The sequence below is a fragment of the Pelobates fuscus genome, chromosome 12 (assembly GCF_036172605.1).
Source record: "Pelobates fuscus isolate aPelFus1 chromosome 12, aPelFus1.pri, whole genome shotgun sequence".
Classification (NCBI taxonomy): domain Eukaryota; kingdom Metazoa; phylum Chordata; class Amphibia; order Anura; family Pelobatidae; genus Pelobates; species Pelobates fuscus.
The window spans coordinates 23,800,158-23,818,270 of NC_086328.1; the positions used below are offsets into that span (position 1 = coordinate 23,800,158).

Genomic DNA, 18,113 nt, shown 5'->3' on the forward strand with positions numbered 1-18,113 from the left:
TGTCTGTGTCCCCTAGTGTGTTTCCCCGTGTCCCATAGTGTCTCAGTGTCCCCACATGTCCCCTAGTGTCTCAGTGTCCCCATGTGTCCCTGCTGCCTTTCCCCCCATCCCTCACTTACCTGAGCTGTAGAGCTGCTGTCTGGACTCTGTGCTGTGTTGCTGCTCCCCCACGGATCAATGAGTAGTAGAGAGAGGCAGGGATTTGCTGTAACTTCCTATCCCTGCCTCTCTCCACACACAGTGACCCCTACTGGCCGGTGCTGGTATTGCAGAGTAATCTATTTATTTTCTCATTTACTCTGAGAAAAATACATGCATTTGTATTGCTGGTATTACTGCAATACCGGCACAGCCAGGCAACCTCAAATACCGGCTGTGCCAGTAAAATACCAAAATTTTTTTTTTTTTTTTAAATGGGCCTATTCCATGGGCCTGGGCCTGGAGCTGCAGCTCCATCAGCCCCTATGTTAATCCGGCCCTGCCTCTGTGTAAGAAAGAACAGTCACTATGTCAGGCTAAAAATTCTCTCTTCTTTACCAATACCCCTCCTTTCTAGTAATGACAGGGTTATTAACTAAAATATGCATTATCAGGAACTCAAAGGGTCTTCGAGAATATTTCCCATTGTGGCTTAAAATTTGAAATTCTATTTGAATTCAGTTGAAAGTCCCTGATCACACCTCCAGCCATACCCCCAAAATAAATGTGTCCCTCTTTGGCCATATGAAATATTGCGAGTTATAGTTACAGTAGGGAGGTCATGGTTAAACAAAGAATAAAAGAGTTCCATGGGCTTAAACATTATACTGCTGCAAAAATATATATAATTTTTGCCTTCTATGGGTTATTAACAGTTTTAAAGTTAAGTACACCCTTCCCATTGCTATAACCAAATGTGATTATGGATAAGAAGCACTGTGTCTTTAATATTCTTATTGCGAATATAAGCATCTATGGGAACCGTAATAAGGAACAGCCATTGTCCAAAATCGAATCCAGCTGCAACTCAGCTCATATCACTAACCAAACGTTCCTTTAAAGGCGCAGGTCTCTTAAACTCGAATCTAGATGTTTAGCTATTAGTGAAAAGCCTCAGGTAGTTATAAGGCTATGATAGCTCAGGATGTCTGTTATTAGAAGTGGGTTTTAAAAGAACACTTCAAACACCATAACCACTACAGCATGCAGGTGGGGAGCGGTGCCTGGCGGACCCATGGTAAGATGTCAAACAGTTCTAAAATTATTTGAAAACTTACACTGGGGGAGCGTAAGGACATTCCTGGCAACATAACCACTACAATGTCCTGCAGTAGTTATGGTGCTTGGATTGCAACTTTGCAGAAGAAAAAAATTACTAAGTCTCCCTAGAGGGAAAATATGTGAATCTGCACAAGACCCATATTAATGAGGACAGCATTGGAGGTCACTCCATTAGACTAACAACAGGGAGACATCTGCCTGCTATGGTGCCAGAAGTGTGCAATAACCACTATAAAAACAACCAGTACATTACTGTAAACACAGACCAATAGCCCCGTTCAATAGGGTAGCAATACATGGACAGGGTTGGACAAAAAAATGGTATAGGACAAAAGGATTACCTATCAATAGTGAGAGCTAATGGGCAAGTGAAAAGAAACACATTCTGACAATGGCAGGCCTCTAGGCTGTGGACATAAAAATAAATAAATTAAGCAATAATAGTTTGAGGAATTTTCATAAAAATCTTTAGCAATATGGCCCATGTGCAGACAAGGTAGAGGGTAATTCCCTGTAAATGGGGGATGGTGATGTCCCGTGGAGTGGGCAATGAGCAAGCAGATCCAAAGAGAATGTGTTTATTATAGAATAAGAATTTAATTTGAAGCAAAAGTAATGCCACAAAGGTAAATAGGACAGTGGCGCCAGCATACCTCCCAACAGTGAGCAGTATGAATGCACAATGTGTTTGGCAGGCCAACACAAGGTGTGCTACTGATGCTATCTACACAGGTGAGATGCAACAGGGTCAGTTCTGCTTAGAAAAAAAGTTTGATACATAGTAGAGTGTTTGTCGGGTTGGTTGGCAGACACACCGGCCAGATCCACTCAGTGGGAAACTGGAGATCAAACCCAGGACAGCAGCTCAATATCAGGACTGAACCGTTGAATCATGGACTGTTGGAATGTTTGCATCCAAACAGAATGACATATTCTGCAAATAGAACGTCAAGTGACCAGGCTACTGCACTACTATATTATCCTGGCAGTGCTAGAGTTAAAAATATATATATATATGTAATAGATTTGCTGTAACAAAAAACAGGTCTTTGTGCTACAGGACTGAAATGAAGGCATTAACATGGTTTCAGTAACAACGAATATTAATGGGTGTTTTGAAGCAATGGCTAGCGTCATTGATAAGGGACTGCAGACTGGCAAGGTTATTTATTGAAGTGAGAATTCAAAATGAACTCCAAATTTAAAGAGGAAGCCCCCCGACCCATAAACTGCAAAAGGAGTATTTCATGAATATATCATCTTGTTGAAATACTTCTATTGACTGTGGAATTTCATTGAAATGCCAACTCGATCAAAAGATATACTGAGACAAAGTAGGGACTACTGCCATCAAGAGGTGTTAATACCCCAGCTGTCACCGGTGCCGGTTGCAGGCAAATTAGCTCCATCTAATCTCTCACAGGATCCTCCATAAACTTCTCTTCTGTACTCTTGTGCGTGCACACTAGTAACATAGGGATGTCGGCTCCTGGCAGCTGAAGCACCAGGAGCAGAATATGATTGGCCGGAAGAAGATGGCGAGAGTGTGACAGAATCAGGTAAGTAGAACTCACCTTCGCCGGTCACCTGCCAAAGGACCACCAGCAGCAATGCTACTGACTATGTAAAGTACCCAGAAGGTGACAGTGCTGCTTTAAAGGGAAACTACAGCCATCAAAACAACTTTAGCGTAATGAAGCAGTTTTGGTGTTCAGATCATGATCTGGAGTCTCACTGCTCAATTATCTGCCATTTAGGAATTAAATCACTTTGTTTATGCAGCCCTAGTCCCACCTCCCTGCATGTGACTTACACAGCATTCCTAAACACTTCCTGCATAGAGTCCACTAATGCTTACACTTTCTTTATTGAAACTTCAGTTTCATTTAGAATTTCTTATCTCCTGCTCTGCTAATAACTTCTAGACCCAGGGACACTATAGTAATCCTATGTGTAATTAAAGTTCAAATTACAGAGCAGGAGATACAAACTTTTAAAGTAAGTAACTTCTGATTGAACACGAAATCACTTTTTTTTCATGCAGGCTGTGTCATTTACAACATGCGAAGGTGTGGCTAGGGCTGCATACACAGAAACAAAAAACATTTAACTCCTAAATGACAGGGAATTGAGCAGTGAGACTGCAGGGGAATGATCTATACACCCAAACTGCTTCATTAAGATAAAGTTGTTTTGGTGACTATAGTTTTCCTTTAAGGTCAAAATAGCTAAAAAAAAAAAAAAAAAAACTGGGAAATTCTCCAAGCCAGCAATGATTTCAGTTCAGTTAATTCTCATTTTGGTAAATAATCCTGTTGGTGTTGCTGAGGGCACACAGAAACTGTGATTCATAAGAAAGAATGGGACACGGTCCCCAAACTCAGCATAATAATGTTCATAATGTCAGCAACACTAAGCTACATGGCCTATTGTGGTTGTGGCAGCCCTCACCCAGATACAGTGAGTGACACCCTCACCCAACAGCAGCACCATGAACAGCACCCATCAGCTTGTGAAGCACACACACAATGCCAGACACACACACACACACACTTTTAGGTGGATACACAATACTAATCACACTCTGCCCCCTTATAGCATTTGTACACACACACTACTCTCCCACACACACACAGAATGCCAGAGACACACACACGTTCAGGTACATACACATAATACTAAACACACTCTGGCCCCTTATAGCATATGTACACACACACTACTCTCCCACCACACACACACAATGCCAGAGACACACACACGTTAGATACATACACATAATACTAAACACACTGCCCCCTCATAGCCTATGTACACACACACACACACTACTCTCCCACCACACACACACAATGCCAGAGACACACACACTTTCAGGTACATAAACATAATACTAAACACGCTCTGCCCCCTCATAGCCTATGTACACACAAAACCACTCTACCACCACACACACACACACACACACACAATGCAAGACAGTCAGTCAGTCCCCTCTCCCTTCCATAGCTCTCAGCCTCCTATGTACACACACCACTCTCCCACTACACAGACACACACAAAGCAAGACACACACAGTCAGTCCCCTCTTCCCTCCTCATTAGCTCTCAGCCTCCCCCATTAAATTCTCTCTCTCACACTGTGCCTAGTGGTATGGCAGTGGGTCCTAAAGACCCCTCACAGTCACAAATCAGCTCCAGAGGAAGCGGACTGAGCCACTGCCAGCACACTGACTGCCCTATATATATAAGCAAGGCGTGTCACGTGGTGCGCGCAGGCTCCGCCCACACCCGGAAGTGCATGCTGTAAGGCTGGTACCGGTACACCGGGATGTCAGTGAGATCAGCCGGCCGGCTCTGCTGGGGAATCTGGAACCGAGCCCGTACCCCCGCCGGGCCCCTGGGAGCCCCCAGCACACCCTCTGATAGAACCATGAATCACAGGAACTGCACGGGTATACCGGGCACAGGGAGAATAATATCTATATAGACCGTCACAGCCATGGGGAGGGAGAATAATATCTATATAGACCATGTCAGCCATGGGGAGGGAGAATAATATCTATATAGACCATCACAGCCATGGGGAGGGAGAATAATATCTATATAGACCGTCACAGCCATGGGGAGGGAGAATAATATCTATATAGACCATGTCAGCCATGGGGAGGGAAAATAATATCCTATATAGACCGTGTCAGCCATGGGGAGGGAGAATAATATCTATATAGACCATCACAGCCATGGGGAGGGAGAATAATATCTATATAGACTGTCACAGCCATGGGGAGGGAGAATAATATCTATATAGACCATGTCAGCCATGGGGAGGGAGAATAATATCTATATAGACCGTCACAGCCATGGGGAGGGAGAATAATATCTATATAGACCGTCACAGCCATGGGGAGGGAGAATAATATCTATATAGACCATGTCAGCCATGGGGAGGGAGAATAATATCTATATAGACCCTGTCAGCCATGGGGAGGGAGAATAATATCTATATAGACCGTCACAGCCATGGGGAGGGAGAATAATATCTATATAGACCGTCACAGCCATGGGGAGGGAGAATAATATCTATATAGACCGTCACAGCCATGGGGAGGGAGAATAATATCTATATAGACCATGTCAGCCATGGGGAGGGAGAATAATATCTATATAGACCATCACAGCCATGGGGAGGGAGAATAATATCTATATAGACCGTCACAGCCATGGGGAGGGAGAATAATATCTATATAGACCATGTCAGCCATGGGGAGGGAGAATAATATCTATATAGACCCTGTCAGCCATGGGGAGGGAGAATAATATCTATATAGACCGTCACAGCCATGGGGAGGGAGAATAATATCTATATAGACCATGTCAGCCATGGGGAGGGAGAATAATATCTATATAGACCGTCACAGCCATGGGGAGGGAGAATAATATCTATATAGACCGTCACAGCCATGGGGAGGGAGAATAATATCTATATAGACCATGTCAGCCATGGGGAGGGAGAATAATATCTATATAGACCATGTCAGCCATGGGGAGGGAGAATAATATCTATATAGACCCTGTCAGCCATGGGGAGGGAGAATAATATCTATATAGACCGTCACAGCCATGGGGAGGGAGAATAATATCTATATAGACCATCACAGCCATGGGGAGGGAGAAAAATATCTATATAGACCGTCACAGCCATGGGGAGGGAGAATAATATCTATATAGACCGTCACAGCCATGGGGAGGGAGAATAATATCTATATAGACCATGTCAGCCATGGGGAGGGAGAATAATATCTATATAGACCATGTCAGCCATGGGGAGGGAGAATAATATCTATATAGACCGTCACAGCCATGGGGAGGGAGAATAATATCTATATAGACCGTCACAGCCATGGGGAGGGAGAATAATATCTATATAGACCATATCAGCCATGGGGAGGGAGAATAATATCTATATAGACCGTCACAGCCATGGGGAGGGAGAATAATATCTATATAGACCATCACAGCCATGGGGAGGGAGAATAATATCTATATAGACCATGTCAGCCATGGGGAGGGAGAATAATATCTATATAGACCGTCACAACCATGGGGAGGGAGAATAATATCTATATAGACCGTCACAGCCATGGGGAGGGAGAATAATATCTATATAGACCGTCACAGCCATGGGGAGGGAGAATAATATCTATATAGACTGTCACAGCCATGGGGAGGGAGAATAATATCTATATAGACCGTCACAGCCATGGGGAGGGAGAATAATATCTATATAGACCATGTCAGCCATGGGGAGGGAGAATAATATCTATATAGACCGTCACAGCCATGGGGAGGGAGAATAATATCTATATAGACCGTCACAGCCATGGGGAGGGAGAATAATATCTATATAGACCATGTCAGCCATGGGGAGGGAGAATAATATCTATATAGACCCTGTCAGCCATGGGGAGGGAGAATAATATCTATATAGACCGTCACAGCCATGGGGAGGGAGAATAATATCTATATAGACCGTCACAGCCATGGGGAGGGAGAATAATATCTATATAGACCATGTCAGCCATGGGGAGGGAGAATAATATCTATATAGACCATCACAGCCATGGGGAGGGAGAATAATATCTATATAGACCGTCACAGCCATGGGGAGGGAGAATAATATCTATATAGACCATGTCAGCCATGGGGAGGGAGAATAATATCTATATAGACCCTGTCAGCCATGGGGAGGGAGAATAATATCTATATAGACCGTCACAGCCATGGGGAGGGAGAATAATATCTATATAGACCATGTCAGCCATGGGGAGGGAGAATAATATCTATATAGACCATCACAGCCATGGGGAGGGAGAATAATATCTATATAGACCGTCACAGCCATGGGGAGGGAGAATAATATCTATATAGACCATGTCAGCCATGGGGAGGGAGAATAATATCTATATAGACCATGTCAGCCATGGGGAGGGAGAATAATATCTATATAGACCCTGTCAGCCATGGGGAGGGAGAATAATATCTATATAGACCGTCACAGCCATGGGGAGGGAGAATAATATCTATATAGACCATCACAGCCATGGGGAGGGAGAAAAATATCTATATAGACCGTCACAGCCATGGGGAGGGAGAATAATATCTATATAGACCGTCACAGCCATGGGGAGGGAGAATAATATCTATATAGACCATGTCAGCCATGGGGAGGGAGAATAATATCTATATAGACCATGTCAGCCATGGGGAGGGAGAATAATATCTATATAGACCGTCACAGCCATGGGGAGGGAGAATAATATCTATATAGACCGTCACAGCCATGGGGAGGGAGAATAATATCTATATAGACCATATCAGCCATGGGGAGGGAGAATAATATCTATATAGACCGTCACAGCCATGGGGAGGGTGAATAATATCTATATAGACCATCACAGCCATGGGGAGGGAGAATAATATCTATATAGACCATGTCAGCCATGGGGAGGGAGAATAATATCTATATAGACCGTCACAACCATGGGGAGGGAGAATAATATCTATATAGACCGTCACAGCCATGGGGAGGGAGAATAATATCTATATAGACCGTCACAGCCATGGGGAGGGAGAATAATATCTATATAGACTGTCACAGCCATGGGGAGGGAGAATAATATCTATATAGACCGTCACAGCCATGGGGAGGGAGAATAATATCTATATAGACCATGTCAGCCATGGGGAGGGAGAATAATATCTATAAAGACCCTGTCAGCCATGGGGAGGGAGAATAATACCTATATAGACCGTCACAGCCATGGGGAGGGAGAATAATATCTATATAGACCGTCACAGCCATGGGGAGGGAGAATAATATCTATATAGACCGTCACAGCCATGGGGAGGGAGAATAATATCTATATAGACCCTGTCAGCCATGGGGAGGGAGAATAATATCTATATAGACCGTCACAGCCATGGGGAGGGAGAATAATATCTATATAGACCGTCACAGCCATAGGGAGAGAGAATAATATCTATATAGACCATGTCAGCCATGGGGAGGGAGAATAATATCTATATAGACCATGTCAGCCATGGGGAGGGAGAATAATATCTATATAGACCGTCACAGCCATGGGGAGGGAGAATAATATCTATATAGACCGTCACAGCCATGGGGAGGGAGAATAATATCTATATAGACCATATCAGCCATGGGGAGGGAGAATAATATCTATATAGACCGTCACAGCCATGGGGAGGGTGAATAATATCTATATAGACCATCACAGCCATGGGGAGGGAGAATAATATCTATATAGACCATGTCAGCCATGGGGAGGGAGAATAATATCTATATAGACCGTCACAACCATGGGGAGGGAGAATAATATCTATATAGACCGTCACAGCCATGGGGAGGGAGAATAATATCTATATAGACCGTCACAGCCATGGGGAGGGAGAATAATATCTATATAGACTGTCACAGCCATGGGGAGGGAGAATAATATCTATATAGACCGTCACAGCCATGGGGAGGGAGAATAATATCTATATAGACCATGTCAGCCATGGGGAGGGAGAATAATATCTATAAAGACCCTGTCAGCCATGGGGAGGGAGAATAATACCTATATAGACCGTCACAGCCATGGGGAGGGAGAATAATATCTATATAGACCGTCACAGCCATGGGGAGGGAGAATAATATCTATATAGACCGTCACAGCCATGGGGAGGGAGAATAATATCTATATAGACCGTCACAGCCATGGGGAGGGAGAATAATATCTATATAGACCCTGTCAGCCATGGGGAGGGAGAATAATATCTATATAGACCGTCACAGCCATGGGGAGGGAGAATAATATCTATATAGACCGTCACAGCCATAGGGAGAGAGAATAATATCTATATAGACCATGTCAGCCATGGGGAGGGAGAATAATATCTATATAGACTGTCAGCCATGGGGAGGGAGAATAATATCCTATATAGACTATGTCAGCCATGGGGAGGGAGAATAATATCTATATAGACCGTCACAGCCATGGGGAGGGAGAATAATATCCTATATAGACTATGTCAGCCATGGGGAGGGAGAATAATATCTATATAGACTGTCAGCCATGGGGAGGGAGAATAATATCTATATAGACCATGTCAGCCATGGGGAGGGAGCATAATATCTATATAGACCGTCACAGCCATGGGGAGGGAGAATAATATCTATATAGACCGTCACAGCCATGGGGAGGGAGAATAATATCTATATAGACCGTCACAGCCATGGGGAGGGAGAATAATCTCTATATAGACCATCACAGCCATGGGGAGGGAGAATAATATCTATATAGACCGTCACAGCCATGGGGAGGGAGAATAATATCTATATAGACCATGTCAGCCATGGGGAGGGAAAATAATATCCTATATAGACCGTGTCAGCCATGGGGAGGGAGAATAATATCTATATAGACCATCACAGCCATGGGGAGGGAGAATAATATCTATATAGACCGTCACAGCCATGGGGAGGGAGAATAATATCTATATAGACCGTCACAGCCATGGGGAGGGAGAATAATATCTATATAGACCATGTCAGCCATGGGGAGGGAGAATAATATCTATATAGACCATGTCAGCCATGGGGAGGGAGAATAATATCTATATAGACCCTGTCAGCCATGGGGAGGGAGAATAATATCTATATAGACCGTCACAGCCATGGGGAGGGAGAATAATATCTATATAGACCGTGTCAGCCATGGGGAGGGAGAATAATATCTATATAGACCGTCACAGCCATGGGGAGGGAGAATAATATCTATATAGACCGTCACAGCCATGGGGAGGGAGAATAATATCTATATAGACCATGTCAGCCATGGGGAGGGAGAATAATATCTATATAGACCGTCACAGCCATGGGGAGGGAGAATAATATCTATATAGACCGTGTCAGCCATGGGGAGGGAGAATAATATCTATATAGACCGTCACAGCCATGGGGAGGGAGAATAATATCTATATAGACCGTCACAGCCATGGGGAGGGAGAATAATATCTATATAGACCATGTCAGCCATGGGGAGGGAGAATAATATCTATATAGACCATGTCAGCCATGGGGAGGGAGAATAATATCTATATAGACCCTGTCAGCCATGGGGAGGGAGAATAATATCTATATAGACCGTCACAGCCATGGGGAGGGAGAATAATATCTATATAGACCATGTCAGCCATGGGGAGGGAGAATAATATCTATATAGACCGTCACAGCCATGGGGAGGGAGAATAATATCTATATAGACCGTCACAGCCATGGGGAGGGAGAATAATATCTATATAGACCGTCACAGCCATGGGGAGGGAGAATAATATCTATATAGACCGTCACAGCCATGGGGAGGGAGAATAATATCTATATAGACCGTCACAGCCATGGGGAGGGAGAATAATATCTATATAGACCGTCACAGCCATGGGGAGGGAGAATAATATCTATATAGACCGTCACAGCCATGGGGAGGGAGAATAATATCTATATAGACCGTCACAGCCATGGGGAGGGAGAATAATATCTATATAGACCGTCACAGCCATGGGGAGGGAGAATAATATCTATATAGACCATGTCAGCCATGGGGAGGGAGAATAATATCTATATAGACCGTCACAGCCATGGGGAGGGAGAATAATATCTATATAGACCATGTCAGCCATGGGGAGGGAGAATAATATCTATATAGACCCTGTCAGCCATGGGGAGGGAGAATAATATCTATATAGACCGTCACAGCCATGGGGAGGGAGAATAATATCTATATAGACCATGTCAGCCATGGGGAGGGAGAATAATATCTATATAGACTGTCACAGCCATGGGGAGGGAGAATAATATCTATATAGACCGTCACAGCCATGGGGAGGGAGAATAATATCTATATAGACCATGTCAGCCATGGGGAGGGAGAATAATATCTATATAGACCGTCACAGCCATGGGGAGGGAGAATAATATCTATATAGACCATGTCAGCCATGGGGAGGGAGAATAATCTCTATATAGACCATCACAGCCATGGGGAGGGAGAATAATATCTATATAGACCGTCACAGCCATGGGGAGGGAGAATAATATCTATATAGACCATGTCAGCCATGGGGAGGGAGAATAATATCTATATAGACCGTCACAGCCATGGGGAGGGAGAATAATATCTATATAGACCATGTCAGCCATGGGGAGGGAGAATAATATCTATATAGACCCTGTCAGCCATGGGGAGGGAGAATAATATCTATATAGACCGTCACAGCCATGGGGAGGGAGAATAATATCTATATAGACCATGTCAGCCATGGGGAGGGAGAATAATATCTATATAGACCGTCACAGCCATGGGGAGGGAGAATAATATCTATATAGACCGTCACAGCCATGGGGAGGGAGAATAATATCTATATAGACCATGTCAGCCATGGGGAGGGAGAATAATATCTATATAGACCGTCACAGCCATGGGGAGAGAGAATAATATCTATATAGACCGTCACAGCCATGGGGAGGGAGAATAATATCTATATAGACCATCACAGCCATGGGGAGGGAGAATAATATCTATATAAACTGTCAGCCATGGGGAGGGAGAATAATATCTATATAGACCGTCACAGCCATGGGGAGGGAGAATAATATCTATATAGACCGTCACAGCCATGGGGAGGGAGAATAATATCTATATAGACTATGTCAGCCATGGGGAGGGAGAATAATATCTATATAGACCGTCACAGCCATGGGGAGGGAGAATAATATCTATATAGACTATGTCAGCCATGGGGAGGGAGAATAATATCTATATAGACCGTCACAGCCATGGGGAGGGAGAATAATATCTATATAGACCGTCACAGCCATGGGGAGGGAGAATAATATCTATATAGACCATGTCAGCCATGGGGAGGGAGAATAATATCTATATAGACCCTGTCAGCCATGGGGAGGGAGAATAATATCTATATAGACCGTCACAGCCATGGGGAGGGAGAATAATATCTATATAGACTGTCAGCCATGGGGAGGGAGAATAATATCTATATAGACCATGTCAGCCATGGGGAGGGAGAATAATATCTATATAGACCCTGTCAGCCATGGGGAGGGAGAATAATATCTATATAGACCGTCACAGCCATGGGGAGGGAGAATAATATCTATATAGACTGTCAGCCATGGGGAGGGAGAATAATATCTATATAGACCATGTCAGCCATGGGGAGAGAGAATAATATCTATATAGACCGTCACAGCCATAGACCATGACAGCCTATATTATGGTAGCCCCTTTAATGCATAAAAAAACCAAAAACAAAACAATAGACCATGATGGAATTCATTATATCCAATAACAGGCATATTCTGAACTGGGACAATGCTGTCCAGTTGCTTAGCACAGGAAAATACTGTGATAGATGTTAAGCTAGGGACTATGTCTGGAAATCGGTGCAGTTAGGATGTATAGGGAACAGTATGATGAGTTTTATTTGGTAAACATCAAATTGTAAGGAATTGGATACTGATTGGCAAAATGTAGGCCAAAAAAATCTGCAATTTTCAGTCTCCGCTATTTGGTCTTAATTTTTTCAATCATCTAGTGTGTTCTTTACAATTTCCAGTTTAGTTTACGAACCTCAAGGAATTAAACACCCTGTTGCAGTGGACTTATAAATTAATTATTTATTTTCTCTCCGATAGGTAATTTTCTAACCAATAGGAATAAAAGCACAACTGTAAGTAAATGGCATTCCTGACATGTGATGTTAATGATCGTTATAATAATTGCAAAGAAATCTGTCTATACCAAAGGTTCTCAATTGTTACATTCTGAAACCGTGTACATAAATATTTATATACAATAATGAATCCGGCTGATATTTTGTCCAAATCCAAAGGTTTGCCCAATGGCTCCATATTTGAGTTATTTTTACTCCCTGTCCCCAAATTAATTGCAACATTTATAACCCAGGCATACACAAAAGCTCACTGTGGGATGCAGCTCCCAGGATGCTTTGCTGTTTGGGTTATACTATGGCTATACCTATGGCTTGCAGTTTTGCCACAGTTCAGAAGCACACATGTAATTTAGTATTTTAACTCTATGTTTCACTGCCTTTAATATTTTCTTACATTGACTAATTCTATTTTCTGATTTTGCGCTGACTATTTTTTTCACCTTTTGCTTCTTTTGCCTAAAATGTGCAGTTCCGTTTTAAGTTCACTGTTGAGTGGACAAACCTCCTCAGTGTAGTTGGATATATTTGTTTAATTTTTTTTTCCCCCAACACAAATTGTATGACATTTTATAAGTAGTTGTTTGTAACCGTACCGCATTTCTCTGTTTAGTCAAGACACCTAAATATCTACATGGCTTAATATTGACAGCATAATGATATATTGACTTTGTATAAAAAAAATAACAACTATTACATTGTATTTGTTCTTTATTAGATCTGCGTGGAAGGGAACATTGCCAGTGGGAAGACCAGCTGTTTAGAGTATTTCTCAACTACAGAAAACCTTGAGGTATTCTTTCATACTGTCTGCAACATTTTCGTGCTAATTTACATTTGTTCGCCAATAATAATTTAATTGATATGGTTGAACAAATGTTACATTTTTCCTCTAAGTGGCACTGCTACTTATTTTTTTTTTTTTTTTTAAACAATCTTTATTTAAGAGAGTTTTCTTGAGACACACAAAGAACCTAACATACCAGTGACTATAAACAAATGCACACGTCTGCATTAGCAATTGTTACAAATAAAACTTCAGTATAAGGCATGAGGAGTTAGTACTATAGGCCAAAATCCAAAATGAACGGGAGGTTCTGAAGAAATTTGAACAAATAAATCTCTCCGTTTAGGGTAAAGGAAAGATTAAAATTTTGATGGCTGTGTAAAGGGAACCCATAAGGGGAAACTTTTTTTCTAAAACAAGCATTGAAAGAATAAAAAGCCAGGTACAATAAAATGGAAAGAGAGGCTGGAGAAGAAAGGGGGAGAATACTGATAGAGAGCAGGAAGGGAGGTGGACGAAGGTGGGAGACTGCCAAAGGGAAGGGGGATCACCTCCAGTATGAACCAGCCAAGTAGCATATCAGGGAACAGGCTCAAGATTGTAACTCCGTCTAATTAAAGCAGGGAAACCAGATAGCAAAATATTTATTGTACGTCTTATAGGGAGGCAGTAAGTTCCTCCTTAAATCTACCATGTTCAAATCTATTGCAGCATATGTTACTTTTGGGGTTTTCTATAAAGGTTAAATCTTTATAAAACCATGTGACTGTTTCATACCCTTTACTGCACACCGTACCCTAGTAAACACTTTGAATAGAGTTCAATGAGGTAAGTGAATTAGGACTTTTCATTGAAATGACTTCTAAAAATGTCATTGGTGGCGCCTAATGTGAACCCAAATCTTTCCTCCCAGGGGCCGTGGCAAATGAGTGTAAACCTTTCACACTGCAATCTGTCAAGGAGAAGATTTGTTTTAATGCATTTACAGTTAAAGGGACACTAGAGCTTCATTATAGCTTACTGAAGTATTTTTGGTGTATAATTCATGCCCATGCAGTCTCGCTGCTCAATTATCGCCAGTTTAGATTGATTCAATGCAGCTCTATAAGGAAATGCTTACTGGCCAGGGCTATGTTTGGCTTGTGCTGGCTTTGCCCCTGATCTGGTTCCTTGACAGCTGTAATTGGCTGATCAAGCAGACAGATCAGGGTCAGAGACAGAAACAGCAGACTGGAATAAAAGTAAGATTTTACTATATTTACTATATTAAAGAGGTAAGGGGGATCAGAGGGGCTAGATCAAGCATGTTAAACTCGCAGCCTGTGGGCCCCATGCCGCCCAGAATGGGCATCTTCGCGGCCTGTCAGTGAGTGAGTGTGTGTGTTGGTCAGTGTTGCATTGGCTGCGACTGGACAGTGGAGTACCTGGAGGTGCATGGAGGCACGCAATGCCACGTCACATTCCGACGTGACATCGATGTGCTCCACCTTCACATGGTTTCAAGAAGTAGCGGGAGGATCAGACTTGGCACAGGGTGCGGACGGCGCCATTTGGGGTATACCAGAGGCTGGACTCTGGAGTCACATACTGGCAGCGGCAATGTGAGTGGAGTCTGGTTGTTGGCTAGAGGTGAGTGCTGGGATTTAGTATATGGGGGGCAGGGGCGTATTAGCCGCGAGGCAAACAAGGCATTTGCAAAAAAAGCCGCCCCCAAATGCCCAAGGCAAATGTCTTGTTAGCCTTGCGGCTAACTGACATGCCGGGCTGCTGCTGGGCGGTCGGGCGGCGCTGGCGGGCGGCTGGCGAGGGAGCACTTCCTCTGAGCTGTCTGCTCAGCTCCCTCGCGCGCCGCAGAGTGAGGCTGGGAGCCGGAATATGACGTCATATTCCGGCTCCGCCTCCCAGCCTCACTCTGCGGCGCGCGAGGGAGCTGAGCAGACAGCTCAGAGGAAGTGCTCCCCCGCCTGCCAATGCCGCCTGCCCAGCAGCCACTGGACTACCAAGGAGGAAGAGACCCCCCCCCCCCCCCCAGCATTCCCAAAGGTAAGGGGGGGGGTGTTTAAATACATTTTAAAAAAAAGTGTTAATGTGGGTGAGTGTGTGTTAGTGTGTGTGTGTTAGTGTGTGTTTGTCTGTTAGTGTGTGTGTGTCTGTTAGTGTGTGTGTGTCTGTTAGTGTGTGTGTGTCTGTTAGTGTGTGTGTGTCTGTTAGTGTGTTTGTCTGTTAGTGAGTGTGTGTGTGTCAGTGTGTTTCTGTTAGTGTGTGTGTCTGACTGTTAGTGTGTGTGTTTGCCTGTGAGTGTGTGTGTCTGCTAGTTTGTGTCTGTTAGTGAGTGTGTTGGTCTGTTAGTGAGTGTGTTGGTCTGTTAGTGAGTGTGTTGGTCTGTTAGTGAGTGTGTTGGTCTGTTAGTGTGTGTGTGTTTCTGTTAGCTAGTGTATGCATATCTGTCAGTGAATGTGTGTGTGTGTATTTAGAATGCGGGGTAGGGGGAAAGGTTGGGTGGGGGTGGCGCGGGGGGGGGGGGGGGGGTCGCCTGAGTTTTGTCCTGCCTAGGGCAGCACAAAACCAGGATACACCACTGATGGGGGGGACTGGGATTTAGTAGAGGGGGGGGGGGGGTGCTGTGGTTTAGTAGAGGTAGAGGGGGATGCTGTTTTCTTTTTATACTGTACTTTTCAAAATCGACCTACGTTTCGATGAAAATTTAAGTTGTTGTTTTTTTTGCGGCCCACATAAACTTAAACCTTGTTTAAGTGGCCCATGCTAGACTTTGAGCTTGACATGCTTGGGCTAGATGATGTTTTTAACACTATAGGGTAGGTATATGTTTGGGTTCCTGACCCTATAGTGTTCGTTTAAATCACTTTGTTTATGCAGCCCTAGGCACACCTCTGCGCATGTGACTTACACAGCCTTCCTAAACACTTCCTGTAAAGAGAAATATAATATTGTGCCTTTAATTAATAAACTATTACTAATAAGTATGTTTTTTATTTATTTTATTTTTTTAAGGTTTTGAAGGAGCCTGTAGAAAAATGGAGGAATGTTCAGGGTCACAACCCACTGGTAAGTGATTCAGATAAACAAGAAATGTGCGTGCTTTGTATTCATAGGGTTTTTTTTGTTTTGTTTTGTTTTTATTCTTTATTTTTGTAGTGCATATCAAAATAACATACGTGCGTGAGGTACCCTGACGGCAATCCTCGCACATAATCGTAACATATTTAACAATGGGGTAGTCTAGAATACGTGCACATTTTTAAATGTAAGTCGATAGTAAGGCAAGAGTGATACAGGCTAGGAAGTTTTTATCACAGTGGTTAAACTGCGCTTATACTGACATGTCATACAGTTAAACTGGGCTCAAGGGTAAACTAGGTAAACCAATAGGAGCTGCTGACAATCATCACTAGTGTGTGCGTATAAGTGTCTATTTATCATAACAGGTGGCACAGACCCACTAAAAGCTTATTTCAATGGTGCTTAAGGGCGCAGTGCCCCGAGTATTACTAGGGTGCTTGTAGTAATATTAATGCCACAGAGTTGCGCAGTAGTAGGGGAGACTAGGTGCTGAAAAACACTTAAAATGGGTATGGTTGACAATGGGTGTGTGCCCACTGGGGGTCAAAAGGCCTGAGGAGAGTAAGACCCTTTAGCCATAATGGGTCATTGATCTATGCGGCCCACCCCGAGGTGAAATGAAATACTGGGTCTCCTCAGTGATACCCAAATATCCCACGGCTCTGGTAAAGTCCAGTTCCTGCTCCACCCCTGGCCGTCTGTTTCCGACCGTCCGCTCTGGGTCTCGGGACTCTTCTGCGTCCGGTCGTCTGCGTCGCTGAATGGTGAGTACCCGGGGTTGAGATCCTTCAGTGGGGATGTCTCCTTGTAGGCTGAGGACCAGGGGCTAAACCTGTCCTGGGTAGATGTCTGCGCCGTCTATGTGCTTTTCGTTTTCTCCCACCTCTCCCTTGAGCTGACTTCGGTGTGCTTCTGCTCTCTGCCAGGTTCTTTTGATGTGGCCCCGAGAAGGCCCCTTGTTTGTCGTGGCCGCTTGCTGTTGTTGTGTAGTTAAGGGTTTCTGCCTTCCTCCGCTTGGCCGCCCGTGCCGGGTCCTGAGGTAGGTCATTGTGTGGAGTCGCTGGCTCTGGAGGTTGCATGCGGGCTTCCCATTGCTCCCAAAAGGAGGCGAAAATTTTATTCAGCTGAGGCTCCGTTTCAATCCATGCACCTCGTGAGTGGGAGGTGAGGAA

At 43.7% G+C, this 18,113-nt stretch overlaps 1 protein-coding gene across 1 annotated transcript in view; it reads left to right on the forward strand.

Moving 5' to 3' along the window:
- Window positions 1–18,113, forward strand: part of TK2 (thymidine kinase 2) — a 64,079-nt gene that overhangs the window by 19,655 nt on the left and 26,311 nt on the right. Inside the window, exons 2-4 of the mRNA XM_063438443.1 lie at window positions 13,039–13,073; window positions 13,792–13,866; window positions 16,873–16,926. Of these exons, the coding sequence (XP_063294513.1) occupies window positions 13,039–13,073; window positions 13,792–13,866; window positions 16,873–16,926 (164 nt within the window). The remainder of the gene's footprint in view (window positions 1–13,038; window positions 13,074–13,791; window positions 13,867–16,872; window positions 16,927–18,113) is intronic.